An 18,102-nucleotide genomic window follows, 5' to 3' on the forward strand; every position below is an offset into this window, starting at 1 on the left:
TGCATGCTGGCAAGTCTCTCCTTGTGACACATCGGCTCCTGCGGCGCAGGCCGGCGGACCCTCAACCTTCCGCCGCTCTCACTGCGGAGTCACTACACCAACTACGAAGAGCCTGTTCACATTCACTACATCTTGCTAAATTGAGACTCAAGATTAGCTAGTCATTCCAACATGAAGATTCAGGTATCAGAAGGAAATCTCTAACTCCCAAGAAAGCAAGCACACAGGCCAAGGGCAGCTGGGTGAACCTTTATTTATTGTTTGGTGTTTTTTTTTTTTTGGACACCCATCCATGTCCAAGTGTGCAACAAGAGGCTGCCTGATGTGGAAAGATGACACCACAGTCGCCTCCCAAGACAGTCATTCTCACTGTGATGAAAAGCGTCACTTAGGAAACATGAAAGATGCTCCTTTTGTTTTTGTCATTCCTAACTGTCAAACAGAATTTTCAGAGCAAAGACTTCTTCCAGGTTGGTCTTGTCACTTAACATCAAGAAAAACAAACATGGAAATAAATCAATAATTTACTTTAAAGCAGTCTTGCTGTATTGCACATTATTAAGCAGAATTCTAAAGCTGAGTTGTTTTTGTTTTAAAGCTTGGCAAACACATTTGCCCTTTTTTGCTTCCTGCTGAAGCACGCTTCTTGTAAGGAAAACTGTCCTAGGTAGGCCTGGGTTTAAGTACCTGCTCTTCACGAGTGGATCAGTGAAGGCTGAGGGGACTGCAGCGTGACCCTGGAGGTGGGTGGCAGCAGCTCAGGGCGAGATGCGAAAAGCCCGAGGGTGCACAGCCACGCCCATCCTTTCCTAGGACACCCCTGAACTCTCAGATCATCCTGAGAGTTAAAATAGAGCGACTCGGAGGAGGGCTACGGGATAGGCACACGCTGCTGGAGTCAAGGGTTCACAGCCACGTGCTTGACTAAGCTTTAGTAAGCTGCTAGCAGCTGCTCCCACACTCCACTGCAGCCCGTGCGCTGCTTCCTGGCTGCCCTGCGTGATGCCAGCTCTGGCTCCGTGCCCCGCCCCTCGACCACGTTACTCAGAGAAAGCACTGTGCGGCCTTCTGTGAACAGGAACGTCAGCAGGCCTTGTGAACAGGAACGGTTAGGTCTGAGAACTCCTCACCACGACCCAATGTGCCTCCCGAAGAGCACTTTCAGCAGGTAAGCTTGGAAGAAGGGGCTTCCTGACCTGGCAGAAAGCTGACCTTGAAAACCATCTCCATGCAAGTGAGTGGAATTCTGGTACCTGTACTACAATTATTTTAAGATTGTTGTTTGGTTGTTTCTCCTGCTATCTGTATTTCCCTTGTGCAGTCAGACTGTTCTCACAGGGTCAGTGATACAGCCTGGATCTGGAATGTTCCCCAGAGATCTGTGTGGTCAAGGCTCGGGCCTCAGCTCGGCATTACGGGGAAGTAGGAGAACCTTTAAAAGGTGGGGGTAGATGTTTCCAGGCTGTGGGGAGAGTGTTCCTGAAGGAGAGTGTGGGGGGCCGGCGCGCTCCTCTTGCTTTTGCTCTAGGCTGAGGCAGGCAGGCGCCATTCGTTCGTGAGCTTTGTGCTTCTGCCTTGATGCACTGCCGCTCCAAGGCCCCAAACAGCAAGTGGCCAAGGACAGAAACCTCTAAAGCCATGAGCCAAAATAAACCCTTTTTCATGATAAGTTGATCATCTCAGGAATTGTTACAGTAACAAAACACCAACGTAGCAAACTTTCTCTAAAGGACATTTATAAATATTTTAGGCCTTGCAGTCTGTTGTATACACCTCCACTATTTTCTTTTTTGTGACAGGCTCTTATTATGCAGTACAAGCTGGCCTTCTCAACCTTCTTGCCTCAGCCTCCTTACACTGGGTTACAGGTGTGTCACCATGCCTAGTTACCTTTTTTCCAAAACAATCCTTAAAGAAAACAAAAACCAAAAACCACTTATTGAAGCTGCAGGGCCGTGGGACCCTAGCTGGGGGCCTTCTGTGGCGAGTGAGGTAGGTCCTCGCAGCCGGGATCCTCACGGTAGGATGGAAGCACGGCTTGCTTCCTTTCCATCCCTCAGACCGCACACGGCTGCACCAAACCAACACCTCTCATTGCAGGAGAGGAACTCCTAACTAAAGTCTTTTCTCATTCTGCTTGTCCTGACTTCAGAGGCAAGGAGGCCCCATATTCTAGGCGTGTACAGATTTTCATCCACAGGTTACTAAGGCCTTGCTATTCCACCTGCCTGGAGGGAAAAGGGCCAAAGTGTAACAGGAAAGACCCCTCCTAAGGATTCCGGGAACAGCTGGCCTGCGTGGGGCGCTGCTGGGATCTCAACAGCAGGCCCACTGAGGCTGGCCTGCAGCAGCAGCCGGGCAGCTCTTCAGAAGCTGGCTCTCACGTCCACAGGACACGGTCCTGGTCATGCTCCTCCAGAGAAAGTTCTACACGGTGGCTGCTGGAACACCAGGCACCTCTAACTCTCCACCGGTAATTTCTCATCACTGGATGAGAGGAAAAAGAAACAAAAATCTTCTAAAAAAAAAAAGTATAAAAATTACAAAAATTTCTAAACTAAGTAGTCTAAAACCAAGCAAACATACCAAGTGAACAAGCCCTCTGCTGGCCTCACGTATGCCAAGCTTCTGTCCTTTTTAGGCTTAAAAAAAATTTTTTTTTCTTTTTTCTTTTTAGGCTTTTGCTTAAACTGTCTAATTTGTTTTCCTCAACATGTCAGCTCACTTGTATTAAAATCAGAGTCCTCCCCTGCTGTGGATTTACTGTGGCACAATGACAGCCCCCAGAGTGGTGACAAGGAGCCTGGCCAAGGATGCAGGGATGTACCAACTTGAAGGTGGAGGAAGCCAAGGGGAGCTCAGTTGAACAGGCAGATAGCACCCTAAGATGTGCTGGGGCGCCTGCAGGTGATGTCAGCTCTAGTTCTGGTAAAGGTGGAACCAGAGAAACTTGATGAAATTTTCTATTTTAAAAGTGCTCTATGACTTCAGTCAGACAGCATGAAGACTGTAACTGTGTGGTCAGGAGAAGTGAAGGGCGATGGAGTTTCCTAAGCCAGTGACAAGAGGGGTCAGGTCAGAAGTGTGTGTTTCCAGATCCCTCGTCCTGGGCCCGCAGCCCTTGTCCCTCACACCAAACCTTCCCTTTGGGTGCATGGTTTTGTTTTTTTTAATCAATTTTGGTAACTGATGATTTTGAATTTTTAAATCTGCAAAGAAAATACAGTGACACCCTGAGCAACACGTTAAAAAAAACAAAACAAAAAAAAATCACTCCTGTTAGGTTGGAGCTTTTGAGAGAAGACGGGAGATTATAATTTGCTTTTTGCTTCTGTAAAAGTACCATCAACACTGACAGAACGTAGCTTTTTGACTTCTTCCCAGTATTAAAGTGCATTCATCGAAAATTTAGCATACCTTAAAGAAAACCAAAAATTTTACTAATTTTTGGCACATACCCTTTGCAGCACAGATCAAGTGAGTTTCCCTTTTCCCTACTCCATTTTTAAAGCTGTATTGAAAACGGCCATGCCTCCAAACAGGGCATACAATGAACTTGCTTTAACGTAAAGAATGGGAGAAACAAAACTGTCCAAGCATACAGAGAAACCCTGAGGCAAAAATGGCTTTTCCCGAAGAGCAGCATCCCGGAGCGGAGTCAGGGCTCACGAGGGGACGGGGCCCTTCTGGGCGGGCAGGCCCTCCTCCATCCACAGCGGGCCTCCGCGCGGCGCCCTCCGGTGGATGCGGCGCAACCGCAACAGGTACAGCAGGATGGCCAGCAGGACCACCAGGAAGCAGCCAGAGAACAGGTAGTGATTGTAGACAAAGGACACGCCCCTCCAGTGTGCGTGGCTGGCCCGGAAAACCTCCTGCTGGATGTCTCTACAGACACCGAGACAAAACGACAGAAACAGACAGGGTGAGGGCCACAGGCAGGGCAGAGCCAGGAAGCTAATCCGTTTCCTCTCTTCTGACATGGGGGCAGGAGGTAGAAGGTGGGTTACCTGCCAGCCCTGTGTTGTTAATATTAACATGACACATGAAAAAGTGCATTTGTAAGTCCTTAGTAGTTACCAGCATAATTATGTAGGCAAAACAAACAAAGAAAGTGGAAACAGAGAAATTTAGAACTGCAAGGGTTTTTCTAATGCCTGGAAGTCAATGTGGAACGAACCCAGTGTAGATGTGCAAGCATGTGCTCCGCGTCAGCGACCGCACACAGCGTTTGTAGTCGACTACATCAACACACCTAAGTGTGTGTGTGTGGGGGGGATGCTAGTATCTCAATGACCTATCAGCTCACCATAGTGCTTAATGCAGGCTCCTTTGAGTTGGGTCTGTGAACCTGAACGGTGAAAGCTGTAGGTCTTAAGACTGAAATTTAGTATTTCTGTTGGTCATGCATTAGACAACAAATGTCACAGTTATTATCAGGGCCTGATAACTAGCACGTTGTGGTAACTAATGACAATGACCAATCTGTATCTTCTAGCCCATTATGGTGGCTGATGCCACAGAATATCACTTATTGTTACAGCGCAATGATAGAAATGAGTGGCTCTGCTGTCAAATTGAACTGCCTAACATCTATACAGTACAATGAAAGACAGCATGGGAGAAAAGGGCCCAAAGCCACAATCCCCAAACCTACCCTTTTGCAGGGGGGCGGGGGCAGGAAGAGACAGCTGGGGACACAGGGTGGCAGAAACATGCACACTGGACAGGAAGAGACAGCTGGGGACACAGGGTGGCAGAAACATGCACACTGCACAGGAAGAGACGGCTGGGGACACAGGGTGGCAGAAACAAGCACACTGGGCAGGAAGAGACAGCTGGGGACACAGGGTGGCAGAAACATGCACACTGTACAGGAAGAGACAGCTGGGGACACAGGGTGGCAGAAACAAGCGCACTGGGCAGGAAGAGACAGCTGGGGACACAGGGTGGCAGAAACAAGCACACTGGACAGGAAGAGACAGCTGGGGACTCAGGGTGGCAGAAACAAGCACACTGGACAGGAAGAGACAGCTGGGGACTCAGGGTGGCAGAAACATGCACACTGGACAGGAAGAGACAGCTGGGGACACAGGGTGGCAGAAACAAGCACACTGGACAGGAAGAGACGGCTGGGGACACAGGGTGGCAGAAACAAGCACACTGGACAGGAAGAGACAGCTGGGGACACAGGGTGGCAGAAACATGCACACTGGACAGGAAGAGACAGCTGGGGACACAGGGTGGCAGAAACAAGCACACTGGACAGGAAGAGACAGTGGGGACACAGGGTGGCAGAAACATGCACACTGGACAGGAAAAGACAGCTGGGGACACAGGGTGGCAGAAACATGCACACTGGACAGGAAGAGACAGCTGGGGACACAGGGTGGCAGAAACAAGCACACTGGACAGGAAGAGACAGCTGGGGACACAGGGTGGCAGAAACAAGCACACTGGACAGGAAAAGACAGCTGGGGACACAGGGTGGCAGAAACAAGCACACTGGACAGGAAGAGACAGCTGGGGACACAGGGTGGCAGAAACAAGTGCACTGGACAGGAAAAGACAGCTGGGGACACAGGGTGGCAGAAACAAGCGCACTGGACAGGAAGAGACAGCTGGGGACACAGGGTGGCAGAAACAAGCGCACTGGGCAGGAAGAGACAGCTGGGGACACAGGGTGGCAGAAACAAGCACACTGGACAGGAAGAGACGGCTGGGGACTCAGGGTGGCAGAAACATGCACACTGCACAGGAAGAGACAGTGGGGACACAGGGTGGCAGAAACAAGCACACTGGGCAGGAAGAGACAGCTGGGGACTCAGGGTGGCAGAAACATGCACACTGCACAGGAAGAGACAGTGGGGACACAGGGTGGCAGAAACAAGCACACTGGACAGGAAGAGACAGCTGGGGACTCAGGGTGGCAGAAACATGCACACTGGGCAGGAAGAGACAGCTGGGGACACAGGGTGGCAGAAACATGCACACTGGACAGGAAGAGACAGCTGGGGACACAGGGTGGCAGAAACATGCACACTGGACAGGAAGAGACAGCTGGGGACTCAGGGTGGCAGAAACAAGCACACTGGACAGGAAGAGACAGCTGGGGACACAGGGTGGCAGAAACAAGCACACTGGACAGGAAGAGACATTGGGGACACAGGGTGGCAGAAACAAGCACACTGGACAGGAAGAGACAGCTGGGGACACAGGGTGGCAGAAACAAGCACACTGGACAGGAAGAGACAGCTGGGGACACAGGGTGGCAGAAACAAGCACACTGGACAGGAAGAGACAGCTGGGGACACAGGGTGGCAGAAACAAGCACACTGGACAGGAAGAGACAGCTGGGGACACAGGGTGGCAGAAACAAGCACACTGTACAGGAAGAGACAGCTGGGGACACAGGGTGGCAGAAACAAGCACACTGCACAGGAAGAGACAGTGGGGACACAGGGTGGCAGAAACAAGCACACTGGACAGGAAGAGACAGCTGGGGACACAGGGTGGCAGAAACAAGCACACTGCACAGGAAGAGACAGTGGGGACACAGGGTGGCAGAAACAAGCACACTGGACAGGAAGAGACAGCTGGGGACACAGGGTGGCAGAAACAAGCACACTGGGCAGGAAGAGACAGCTGGGGACACAGGGTGGCAGAAACAAGCACACTGGACAGGAAGAGACAGTGGGGACACAGGGTGGCAGAAACAAGCACACTGGACAGGAAGAGACAGCTGGGGACACAGGGTGGCAGAAACAAGCACACTGGACAGGAAGAGACAGCTGGGGACACAGGGTGGCAGAAACAAGCACACTGGACAGGAAGAGACAGCTGGGGACACAGGGTGGCAGAAACATGCACACTGGACAGGAAGAGACAGCTGGGGACACAGGGTGGCAGAAACAAGCACACTGGACAGGAAGAGACAGCTGGGGACACAGGGTGGCAGAAACAAGCACACTGGACAGGAAGAGACAGCTGGGGACACAGGGTGGCAGAAACAAGCACACTGGACAGGAAGAGACAGCTGGGGACACAGGGTGGCAGAAACATGCACACTGGACAGGAAGAGACAGCTGGGGACACAGGGTGGCAGAAACAAGCACACTGGACAGGAAGAGACAGCTGGGGACACAGGGTGGCAGAAACAAGCACACTGGACAGGAAGAGACAGCTGGGGACACAGGGTGGCAGAAACAAGCACACTGGACAGGAAGAGACAGCTGGGGACACAGGGTGGCAGAAACAAGCACACTGGACAGGAAGAGACAGCTGGGGACACAGGGTGGCAGAAACAAGCACACTGGGCAGGAAGAGACAGCTGGGGACACAGGGTGGCAGAAACAAGCACACTGGACAGGAAGAGACAGCTGGGGACACAGGGTGGCAGAAACAAGCACACTGGACAGGAAGAGACAGCTGGGGACACAGGGTGGCAGAAACAAGCGCACTGGGCAGGAAGAGACAGCTGGGGACACAGGGTGGCAGAAACAAGCACACTGGACAGGAAGAGACAGCTGGGGACACAAGGTGGCAGAAACAAGCACACTGGACAGGAAGAGACAGCTGGGGACACAGGGTGGCAGAAACAAGCACACTGGACAGGAAGAGACAGTGGGGACACAGGGTGGCAGAAACAAGTGCGCTGTGCTGTGGGGTGAGCCGAAGCCACACGGGAAGGAAGAGCTTCGGGAGCCCAGCGGCCGGGCCGGGCCGAGCCGAGTCCTGCTGGCTTCATGCTTTCGTCCGTCACCAGCTCTGCCAGCAACGCTCACCAAATACACGCAGGACACAGGCTGACTGCAGAAAGGCATCCTTTCTGATTTTCCTTGATCAATTTGTGGCCTACCTCAAGGGCAAGAAGCGGGTCCTGTAAAGGATGGCACCCAGGGTCCATTGCACTTCCTTGTCATACACCTGCAAGGCCGTCTTCAGGGTTCGGTATGTGACCGGGAAGGAGAAGCCCCGGTGCAGCACCTCGAACATCCAGGCTGACTTGAAGCACTGATACCTGCACAGGCCACGCACAGCACGTCAGGGGTGCCCTTGCCAGAATGCGCCAGGCAGACACAGGCCAGCTCTGAGCAGGCCACCCTGTAGGCAATTCTAAGTGGTTTAGCCAGTGCACCTCCTTGCCCCTCAACATGGAATGGTTCACCAGTTTAAAACAATTGCTCATGCAACTATGTCTAATTTAACCTATTTCTGTGACATACCACCCAGACTTTAGGTATTCCGTCATTTATTTACTTAACAAATACCAAGAAAGTTCCAACCTTTTTGGACCTCAGTATCTTTACAACAAAATGAAAAGACAAAAAGATTATTTTCATTTCTGATATTTTATGATCCTATTTGCAAAGACATGTTAATAAAAAGTAAGATTTGGATGGACGGGAAAAATGGCTTTGTGGTTAGAGTGCTTGCCTGCAAAGCCTAAGGACCCAGGTTCAATTCCCTTGTACCCACATAAGCTAGATGCACAAAATGGTGCATGCATCCGGAGTTTGTTTGCAGTGGCTAGAGGCCATGGCATGCCTGTTCTCTTGCTATCTCTCTTTCTTCCCCACTCAAGTAAATAAATATTTACAAAAAATAAGATTTTGGGCTGGAGAGGTGACTCAGTAGTTAAGGCATTTGCCTACAAAGCCTAAGGGTCTAGGTACAATTCCCCAGTACCCACAAAAACGAGATGCACAAGGTGGCGCATGTGTCTTGAGATCATCTGCAGTGGCTGGAGCTCCTGGTGTGCCCATATTAATTCTCTCTACCTCTTTCTCATAAATAAGTAAATAAATACTTAAAGATTTGGGCACGGCATGTAAGTGACTTATAATTAAAGAGAATTTAAAAAAAGCAACAAATAGGTAAAAACCAAATATATCAATGCGTAAGAGGAGTACCCTACGTGTCCTCAGGGCTGGGGGAAGGATGTAGTCTGGATGAGGGGACTGCACCCGCCATGACGGAGGTGTCAGGGTACAGCCTGAGCCAGGAAAGGCATGATCACTGGAATTTCAGGAGCAAGGACTGCAGAAGTGAACAACCCCCCGTAGGATATGTCTGGGAACAAGAACTTGTCCCACTGAAAGAGGCCAAGGGCAGATGAGCGAGAAACTGATTGAGAAAAACAAACGGGGAGCGGGGCTCGGCTCTTCACTACTTACTTAAGCCGGTGGAGGTCCGCATGCGAGGCATAGAGTCCACGGTCAAAGCGCTCCCGCAGGATCGACCACTTCGTCGCACAATAATCCTGAAAGCAATTTCACCCAAGGTAAATCACTGCTAAAGGCTTTCTTCACTTACAAATGGCTTAATAAATGTGTCCATAGGAAACACACAAGTCTCACATATGTCTGTGAACAGTGGGTGTGAGACGCAGGGTCCTCGGTAAGGATTGTGCACAGTGAGTGTGAGACACAGGGTCCTCAGTAAGGATTCGCTGGTCACATCCATCGACAATGAGTACGGGGCTCAGGGAGCCTTACTGACCCACTGATCAGTACATGCAGTGTTCATGGTTTATCTTCAAGTCCTGCCCACACTGACCTCTTTGAACCTATTTAAGGTCTGTCTATAAGCCTGGTACCAGCATAAACTTCAGCAAAGTGAAGCACCATTTAAGCCTGCTGGGTCTGGAAAACTCTGGTGCTTGGCAGAAGGCAAGGGCCCTCTTCCTCCTGACGTTAGCTGGGTGATGCTAACAGCTCAGGGCACACTGTGCTTCTTCTGAAGGGACACCTGACTCCTATCTCTCCACAGGATGGAGAAACTGAGGCTGAGAGAGGCGGTAACCTGGGGGAGGGGTCAGGAAGAGGAAGCAGCAGGAATGAAGAAACCCCAGAGAGCAAACTCAGACAAGGGCTCTCATGTGCCCGCCAGGCCATTAGCACACTGGGTAGGGAAGAGGTAAGATCACGGGATTCGGTCTTGCTGCACGAAGCTTCTGAGTACGGGGGTGGGATGCGTGCACACAAGTGTCAGACGTGACCTCGTGGGAGAGAGGAGAGCGAACGCTGGGAGAACAAGGCTCAAGAGGAGCAGCTGGGCAGCTCTGCAATCGGGCTGGCAGCAGAGGCCTGACGAGAACAGTGACAGCAGGACAGAAGCAGGGAGGATGGAGGAGTGTCTCTGAGGGGACAGACATTTCACTGTCACATGGCTGCACAGGAGGGCTGAAGGAGGGACAGAGACGCTGAGGGGTTAGGGATATAGCTCAGCGGCAGAACAGCTGCCTAGCATGCGCAAGGCTCTGGCTCCATCCCCAGCATTGCAAAACAAACAAACAAACAACAAGAAAGTTACAAAAGCCATGAGAGGTTTGGGGCAGGACTGGACGGTTGGTGATGCCATTTACCAAGATGGAACAATAGGAGGCAGAAAATGGGGAGAAGGTGGTAGCTTGTTTGAAGCTGTGAAACTTAGCAGGTAAGCGGGCAGTGGCCATGATTTAAAAGACCACTCTGGGGGCTGGACGGATGACTTGGTGGTTAAGGTGCTTGCTGGCAGAGCCAAAGGACCACCCAGGTTCAATTTCCCAGTACCCATGCAAAGCCAGAAGCACAAGGTGATGCATGTGTCTGGAGTTGATTTATAGTCGCTAGAGGCCCTGGCATGTCTATTCTCTCTCTGTCAAATAAATTAATGAATAAAACTTTTAAAAGACTGCTCTTTGGGATGAAGCAGTAAAATATGGCATGGTGGGCTCATCCATGAATGGCAAGGCCAGTGGGCCATGGGTAGAAGGCGGAGGTTCTCAAGACTTCAAGGGCATGAGAGGTGGACATTTCTGAAAGAGCCTAGGAACACACTGGTGGAAAGGCAGGGGACAAGAGTATAGTCGCGACCTGACAGCGAAGGGAGTGGGAAGGCTGTTGGAAGGGCTGGGAAACAAGGCAAAGTCCCCAAATAACCCGAGACTGTGACGCAGAGGCTTCGGGTGAACAGTGTAGTCAGTGGAGTGGCGAGAGGAAGTTAGCTCACGGTAGGTTTGCCCTCTTCTGAGACCACTGCCCTCCCCATAACCAAAGGGAAAGAGATACCCAAGTGCTGGACACAACTGTACATCCGTCTCTCCTGGCGTGACAAGAGGGCAGGCCTGCCGGTCCACACAGGTCTCTCCAAAGCATGTGGGGCACAAGTGTCCCCTGGGCAGGTGTGGTGGTTTGATTCAGATGTCCCCCATAAACTCAGGTGTGCTGAGTGCTAGGTTCCCAGCTGATGGAGATTTGGGAATTAGCACCTCCAGGAGTCCATGTATGTTGGGGGAGGGCCTATGGGTACTACAGTCAGCTTCCTCTTGCCAGTGTTTGGCACACTCTCCTGTTGCTCCAGATGTTGGCCAAGGGTTGATGCCCACCTTCTGCTCATGCCATCGTTTTCCCTGCCATCATGAGCTTCCCCCTCGAATCTGTTAGCCAAAATCAACCTCTTTTTCCCCACAAGCTGCTCTTGGCTAGGTGATTTCTACCAGCAATGTGACAGCAGGTCACCTCACCTTTGCAGCCTTCGTGAACTTAGCAGCACTGTAGTCGCCCCCCATTCGCAGGACATCCTCAGTGCAGTAGTAGAACTCCGAGAAGCCATAGAATTCACTGTTCTGGAAGTGAATTGGGGGCTGATAGACCCCACTGAGAGAAGTGTGCGTCTCATTGGTCTTGTTCATGAAAGGTTGGAGGGTCTCTCGACACAGGTCAAAGTCTCCTGTCCCTCGCAGGTACAGGGTCTGCCCATTTTGCTGGATCTCATCCTTAATATCCAGGGGCAAACAGGGGTCCAGGTATGGGGCGTCAGCAGTCAGACCAGTCTGTTTACCAAGAAGCCTGTGGCACAAAGAACCATCGAATCATGAGACTGGCATCACATTGCTTGGGACAAGCTGGCGTTTCTGCTATCATGGGTCGCTCGGTGTATGGGAACACAAGGGTTCCAAAAACAAGGGTGGAGAAGTGGCATCCAATCCCTCTTGCAGCCACGCACAACCCACACAGCAACAGAGACCAACCTGTCCCTAAGCTCCACCTGACACTGTGACTGTGGCAGCAAAGCCTGACACCTGCACCTGTGTGGTCCCCACCCGTACCCCCCACTACTGTGGAGAAACAGGTGCAAGAACTGTGAAAAAGAAGTCAACGGGTTCTGAAAAACCAAGTTAGATGTTTTAGAAAAACATGACACATTCACATTACTAAAAAACTACTGTCAACTAGGTGTGGGTGAGATCAGATAATGGGAGAATTAGTAAATTCTAGAAAAATGTGGTACCAAACTGCTTTGGAAATGTAAAAGACATCGGTATTCTTTAAGAAAGCCACTCTGGCGGCTCAATGAGACTGCAGTGTATGAGGAGCAAAGGACAGAGCTCTAAAAGAGCTTGAGTTCAAGAGAAGATGGCCCAGTGAACGCGGGAGTGAAAACACAGTGTTTAATGTTAAGTCTCTTTTTATAATCCTGTTTCATCTGCTTTTGTGATTATTAGTATTAGTCAACTACTGGTCCCATGGCAGCAGACAGCAGCTTATATGCTACAGGCTCTGAGGATCCTAGGGAAAAGAACCATTCATCTTGTTAGCTAAAATACACTAGACTCGTCACCACCCAGGGAGACTTCCTGGAATTAGTCTGTCTTCCTACAGAGTATGTACTTTCAAACAATCAAACAGAAAAAGAATCTCACAGAAATGAAAGGAATGTGGGGGTCAGACATCATTAACTCACGTGGGCCTGACGCGTTCAATTGTGAGGAGTTAACTACAGACTTCACTGTTCACCACTGGCAACACTTCTTGATCAACAAGTCATGTATTCCTCAGGTCAGGGCTACTCATAGTACTTGAATGGAATTAATAAAGGTCTTGGTCATAAAATATATTTACTTCAGGGCTGGTGAGATGGATCAGTGGCTAAGGCACTTGCCTGCAAAGTCTAACTACCTGGGTTCGATTCTCCAGTACCCCCGTAAAGTCAGTTGCATATGGTGGTGCATGTATCTGGAGTTCATCTGCAACAGCTGAAGGCCCTGGCTTGTCCATTATCTTTCTCTTTCTGTCTTTCTCCTTTCTCTATTTGCTTGCAAATAAATAAAAAATTTAAAAATTCAACCACTACTATAAACGATAGAGATAACTATGAATTTTAAGGCTTAATTCATGACATGTGAAACACTTACAAGTCCTACAAAAGTGCACGGGTAGTCAGATGTGTGCCTGATGCCACTACTTCAGCTGTCCCACTTGCACACCCCAGAGGGCAGAGGGCCGGGGAGATGGCTAACTGGATACAGAACTTGCTTTGCACTGTGAGGGCCTTAGTTTGGGACCCCAGAACCCACTAAAGCCAGATGCCGTAGAGCGTCTATAACTCAGTGTGGCAGCAAGAGGGCGCTCACACAGGCGGTGCACAACAGAGCCGCCTTAAATGAGGTGGATGCCTTAAGCTGTCCTCTGATCTCCACACACCCATGTGTACAACAGACACATCATTGTACACCATCTCCCCAAGAAAAAGCAACAAAAGCGACACTGAACAATGCCTTATACAGAGGTTTTTACCTTTCAAATTGGTAATAAAACCAGTTAGTAAAATCAGGATTTTATTACAAAGTGTTTGGTAAATCTACAAAGATTCAAATATAATTTATATTTCTATTTAAAATTACTATAAAATAATTATAATAAATGTTCTAGATATCAATTTTCAAAAGAGCAAAAGCAAAAGAAGCTGGGTGTGGTGGCGTATGCCTTTAATCCCAGCACTTGGGAAGCAGAGGTAGGAGGATCACTGTGAGTTCAAGGCCACCCTGAGACTACATAGTGAATTCCAGGTCAGCCTGGGCTAGAGTGAGGCCCTACCTTGAAAAAAATAATAATCAAGAGACAGTAATTAACATAACATTATATCTTACATAATACCAGATTCTGATGTTTCAATTCATTCAAACCACTTTTCTTTTCTTTCTTTTTTTTGGTTTTTCGAGGTAGGGTCTCACTCTAGCCCAGGCTGACCTGGAATTCACTATGGAGTCTCAGGGTGGCTTCGAATTCATGGCGATCCTCCTACCTCTGCCTCCCGAGTGCTGGGATGAAAGGTGTGCACCACCACGCCCAGCTTCCACTTTTCTTTTTAATGAACATATTTCTAAGAAATAACTGTTACACAATTAAACTAACAAAATACATTTATGCTGATAAGAATGGTACTTTTGTCTTACATAATGTTTACATCAGAATTTTACGTAAACTAATTTTTTAACTTTGAATAACCTCCTTCACTATGACTTTCATCTACTGGTGTCCAAGGTCTCTGGAACATCTTCTGTTGGCGTTGTCCTGAGGACAAGAGCACGTTGGACTGCACTGACAGTGTCCCTGACCTGAGGGCTGCCATCAGCAGTAGCACCTTCCAGGCCCACACCAGACTATGGTCTGACAGAGATGTTTCCACTCTATTAGGGGAGATGCAGGTCTGAGAGAAAACGGGGAGTGAGAGAGAGAGAGAGAGGGGTGTGGGCCACGTGGGCACCTCCTCTGATGCCTGGTGGACAGACAGCTGGTGGCAGGATCGTACGGGCCGCACACTCCTTCTCCCAGCTCGGCTGGTAGGTAGTGAGAAGCTACTAGGGGCCTGTGCTGTTGCTGCTCGGCTTGGACCTGCTTCTGATGGAGAGAGTTAGGCCTGAGTGTCTGCCGTGGGGAGACGGTGCTATACCTGTTCTTCTGAACTGTGCTGGCAAAGATTCTGTCTTCATACCTCTGCCGGGCAGCATTACCACCAAAGCCAAGAAATGTGGCCACGTAGACTCGGTACGCATGCTCAGTTTGGTGAACATCACATCCCAAGTTAAATTCGGCTAGTAAGTTTTTAGCTACTTCCTCCTGCAAGCGCAAGGATGATACATTTCAGTATTTTAAAGCAACTCTGGCTCCTGTTAATAGAGTCTGAACAGAGCAGCACTCCTCCATAACTCAGCCCTACAATTCTGACTGAGGGACTTTCATGTGCAGTGCCACACGTGGTGGTGCTATGATTTCCCAGAGAAAGTCATGTTGCTCCTACCCTGACCCACAGAAACCTGTGCTGTGCAAACAGACCTATACAGTAAAGTCTCAATACACCAAGATGGCCGGACAGTTTCACACAGGAAAGGTTAACTACAGTAATCACTCATATACACAGGAACATGCTCATGTACTGTTCAATAAAGGACACAAATCCATACAAACAGTAAAACTATAACTACTATAGTTTTAAAAATTATAAGCCAGGGGGGAAAAGAATGAAAATGGGGTTGGAAGTGGTGGCGCACACCTTTAATCCCAGCACTCGAGAGGCAGAGGTAGGAGGAATGCTGTGAGTTCAAGGTTAGCCTGAGACTATATAGTGAATTCCAGGTTAGCCTGGGCCAGAGCAAGACCCAACCTCAAAAAAACAAACAACAGACAAACAAACAAAAAAGAATGAAAATGGGGCTGGAGAGATGGCTTAGCAATTAAGGCACTTGCCTACGAAGCCTAAGAATCCAGGTTCAATTCCCCAGTACCCATGTAAGCTAGATGTACATGGTGGCATATGCATCTGGAGTTCATTTGCAGTGGATTGAGCCCTATCTATCTATCTATCTATCTATCTATCTATCTATCTATCTATCTAATCTATTTTCCTCTTTCTTTCTTTCTTTCTCTCAAATAATAAACAAATAAAATAATTTTTTGTTTTGTTTTGTTTTTGAGGTAGGGTCTCACTCTAGCTCTGGCTGACCTGGAATTCACTATATGGTCTCAGTGTGGCCTCAAACTCAGGGTGATCTTCCTACCTCTGCCTCCTGAGTGCTAGGACTAAAGGCGTGCGCCACCACACCTGGCTAAAATAAATATATTTTTAAAAAGAATGAAAATAAATTCATCAAAAGAATAACAAGGGGCCAGGCATGGTGGTACACACTTTTAATCCAAGCACTTGGGAGGCACAGGTAGGAGGATTTCCATGAAGTTCAAGGCCACCCTGAAATCACAGTGAATTGCAGGTCAGTCTGGATTACAGTGAGACCCTACTTCAAAAACAACAACAACAACAAAAGATTATTTTTGTTTGTTTGTTTCTTTTTTTATGATAAAGCCATGAAGAGTTTCCAGTTCTTTAGTTTTCACTGTTTTTCCTAAACTTCCTTGTATGTGCTTGTTCCTTTTACTGAAGGGGAAACGTAAACAGCGATCTCCAGAGGCATGTCTGGGGTAGAAAGTAGGACACACAGATTCGGATTCTTGAGTGTACAAAGCATCTTTCTAAGGAGTTTAACACAGAGAGCAGTAACATCTACTGGGCACAACCCAGATGCCTGGCAGCACATCAGATGTGCTCTATCTCATCGGAACCTTCAATAACCCTATGAAGAAACTGGCCCAAAGGAATTAAGGTTTCAGGGTTTGCATGAGGTCCCACCACGAGGAGGAACAGTGATGACACCAGCTAGGCTTTGTCTACCTCCAGAGCCTGACCCTGAACCACCACCCAGGGCTGGGTCTCTACTTCCTGGCAGACAAGGTAGGAGATCAGGCTTTAGTGCTGACTTACAACGGGACAGAAACAGAACTAGAAACTGTTCTGGGGTTCTCTGCACAAGGCCCAACCTGCTGAGGACACAGGCCTTGGCTGAGCACTGAATGTGAAGGAAATATGGAGTGAACCATGAGTTCAAAATTTGATTTTTAAAGCTGGGGAGATTGCTCAGTGGTTAAAGGCACTTTCTTTTCTTCCTTTTTTTTTTGGTGGGGGGGAGGTTTGTTTTGAGGTAGAGTCTCACTCTAGCTCAGGCTGACCTGGAATTCACTATGGAGTCTCAGGGTGGCCTTGAACTTACTGCAATCCTCCTACCTCTGCCTCTTGAGTGCTGGGATTAAAGGTGTGCTCCACCACGCCCAGCTCTACAGGGCCTTTCTTGCAAAGCTAATAATGGCCAGGTTTCGGTTCCCAGATGCACAAAGTACTACATGCATCTGGAGTTCATCTGCAGTGGCTAGAGTCCCTGGCATGTCCATATTCTTTCTCTCTAAAATAAACAACAACAAAAAAAAATTTTTTTTTTGGTTTTTCAAGGTAGGGTCTCACTCTAGTTCAGGGTTACCTGGAATTCACTAGTTTCAGGATGGCCTTGAACTCACAGTGATCCCCTCCTATCTCTGCCTATCAAGCACTGGGATTAAAAGCATGTGCCACCATGCCTGGCCAAAAACATTTTTTAAATAATGTAATTCTTGGGCTGGAGAGATAGCTTAGTGGATAAGTGGCTTGCCTGCAAAGCCTAAGGACTCATGTTCATTCTCCCTCCAGATACCACATAAGCCAGACATAAACATGAGGCAGGCTCAAATTCACACATGACCACTAGGTGGTGCAAGCATTTGGAGTTTGACTGCAGTGGCTGAGGCCCTAGCATGTCACTCTCTCTCTCTCAAAAAAAATGTAATTCTTTCCAGAAAGCTCAAAGCCCACTGAGCCATTAAGAAAAAGAAACCAAATTTAAATTTTAAAAAATTCAAACAAAGGAATCCCTCAATTATAACTTTAAAAACCTGATGCTATTGTATGCTTTTAAAGCCTGTTGAGAAAAGAAGTAACTGAAAAGAAAATATGAACAAAAACTCAAGCATGCGACTGGCACAGACATAACAGAAAACCTCTAAGTTCAGAAAACAAACCAGCTGGGCTCAATGCACAAACGCAATGAGCTTAGCCAGGGCCCGCCGCAAGCTCCCGCCTCTTTCCTCCGGGGCTGAGAAGGTGAGACCTCAGCAAGCACAGTACAGATGTGTTCACACTCAGGAGACAAAACAAAAATGGATGGAGACATGTTAAATGAAACCAAACCAAACTGAAGGCAGTTTGTACAGATAATAACCTGCTGTGAGGAGGCAAAGCTTACGGTTTGGGGGACTTCATATGCTATCTGGGTGGACACGCCTCCCATGTCGAGAATACCCGCTGTTCTTTTGCGGATGATGGCCTCGCTGCTCTCACTACCCGGAATGTTAACTTCCACAACGGCCTCGTCGTCTGCAGAGGAAGAAAGATCCACTGAGCAGAGAGCATGCAGGACACTGG

At 48.8% G+C, this 18,102-nt stretch overlaps 1 protein-coding gene across 3 annotated transcripts in view; it reads right to left on the minus strand.

Moving 5' to 3' along the window:
- Positions 1-247: 247 nt before the first annotated feature.
- The window catches only part of Entpd4 (ectonucleoside triphosphate diphosphohydrolase 4), a 36,290-nt gene continuing 18,435 nt past the window's right edge, over positions 248-18,102 (minus strand). For 2 of the 3 annotated variants that reach the window (XM_045131063.1, XM_045131064.1), the window contains exons 8-13: positions 17,900-18,054; positions 14,713-14,879; positions 11,504-11,828; positions 9,174-9,259; positions 7,856-8,017; positions 248-3,885 (exon numbers count right to left, since the gene is read on the minus strand). In XM_045131063.1, coding sequence (XP_044986998.1) covers positions 3,666-3,885; positions 7,856-8,017; positions 9,174-9,259; positions 11,504-11,828; positions 14,713-14,879; positions 17,900-18,054 — 1,115 coding nt within the window. In that variant the 3' untranslated portion in view covers positions 248-3,665. The remainder of the gene's footprint in view (positions 3,886-7,855; positions 8,018-9,173; positions 9,260-11,503; positions 11,829-14,712; positions 14,880-17,899; positions 18,055-18,102) is intronic. The other variant, XM_045131065.1, reaches the window with a different exon arrangement.

Source organism: Jaculus jaculus, chromosome 12, assembly GCF_020740685.1.
Source record: "Jaculus jaculus isolate mJacJac1 chromosome 12, mJacJac1.mat.Y.cur, whole genome shotgun sequence".
Taxonomy (NCBI): Eukaryota; Metazoa; Chordata; class Mammalia; order Rodentia; family Dipodidae; genus Jaculus; species Jaculus jaculus.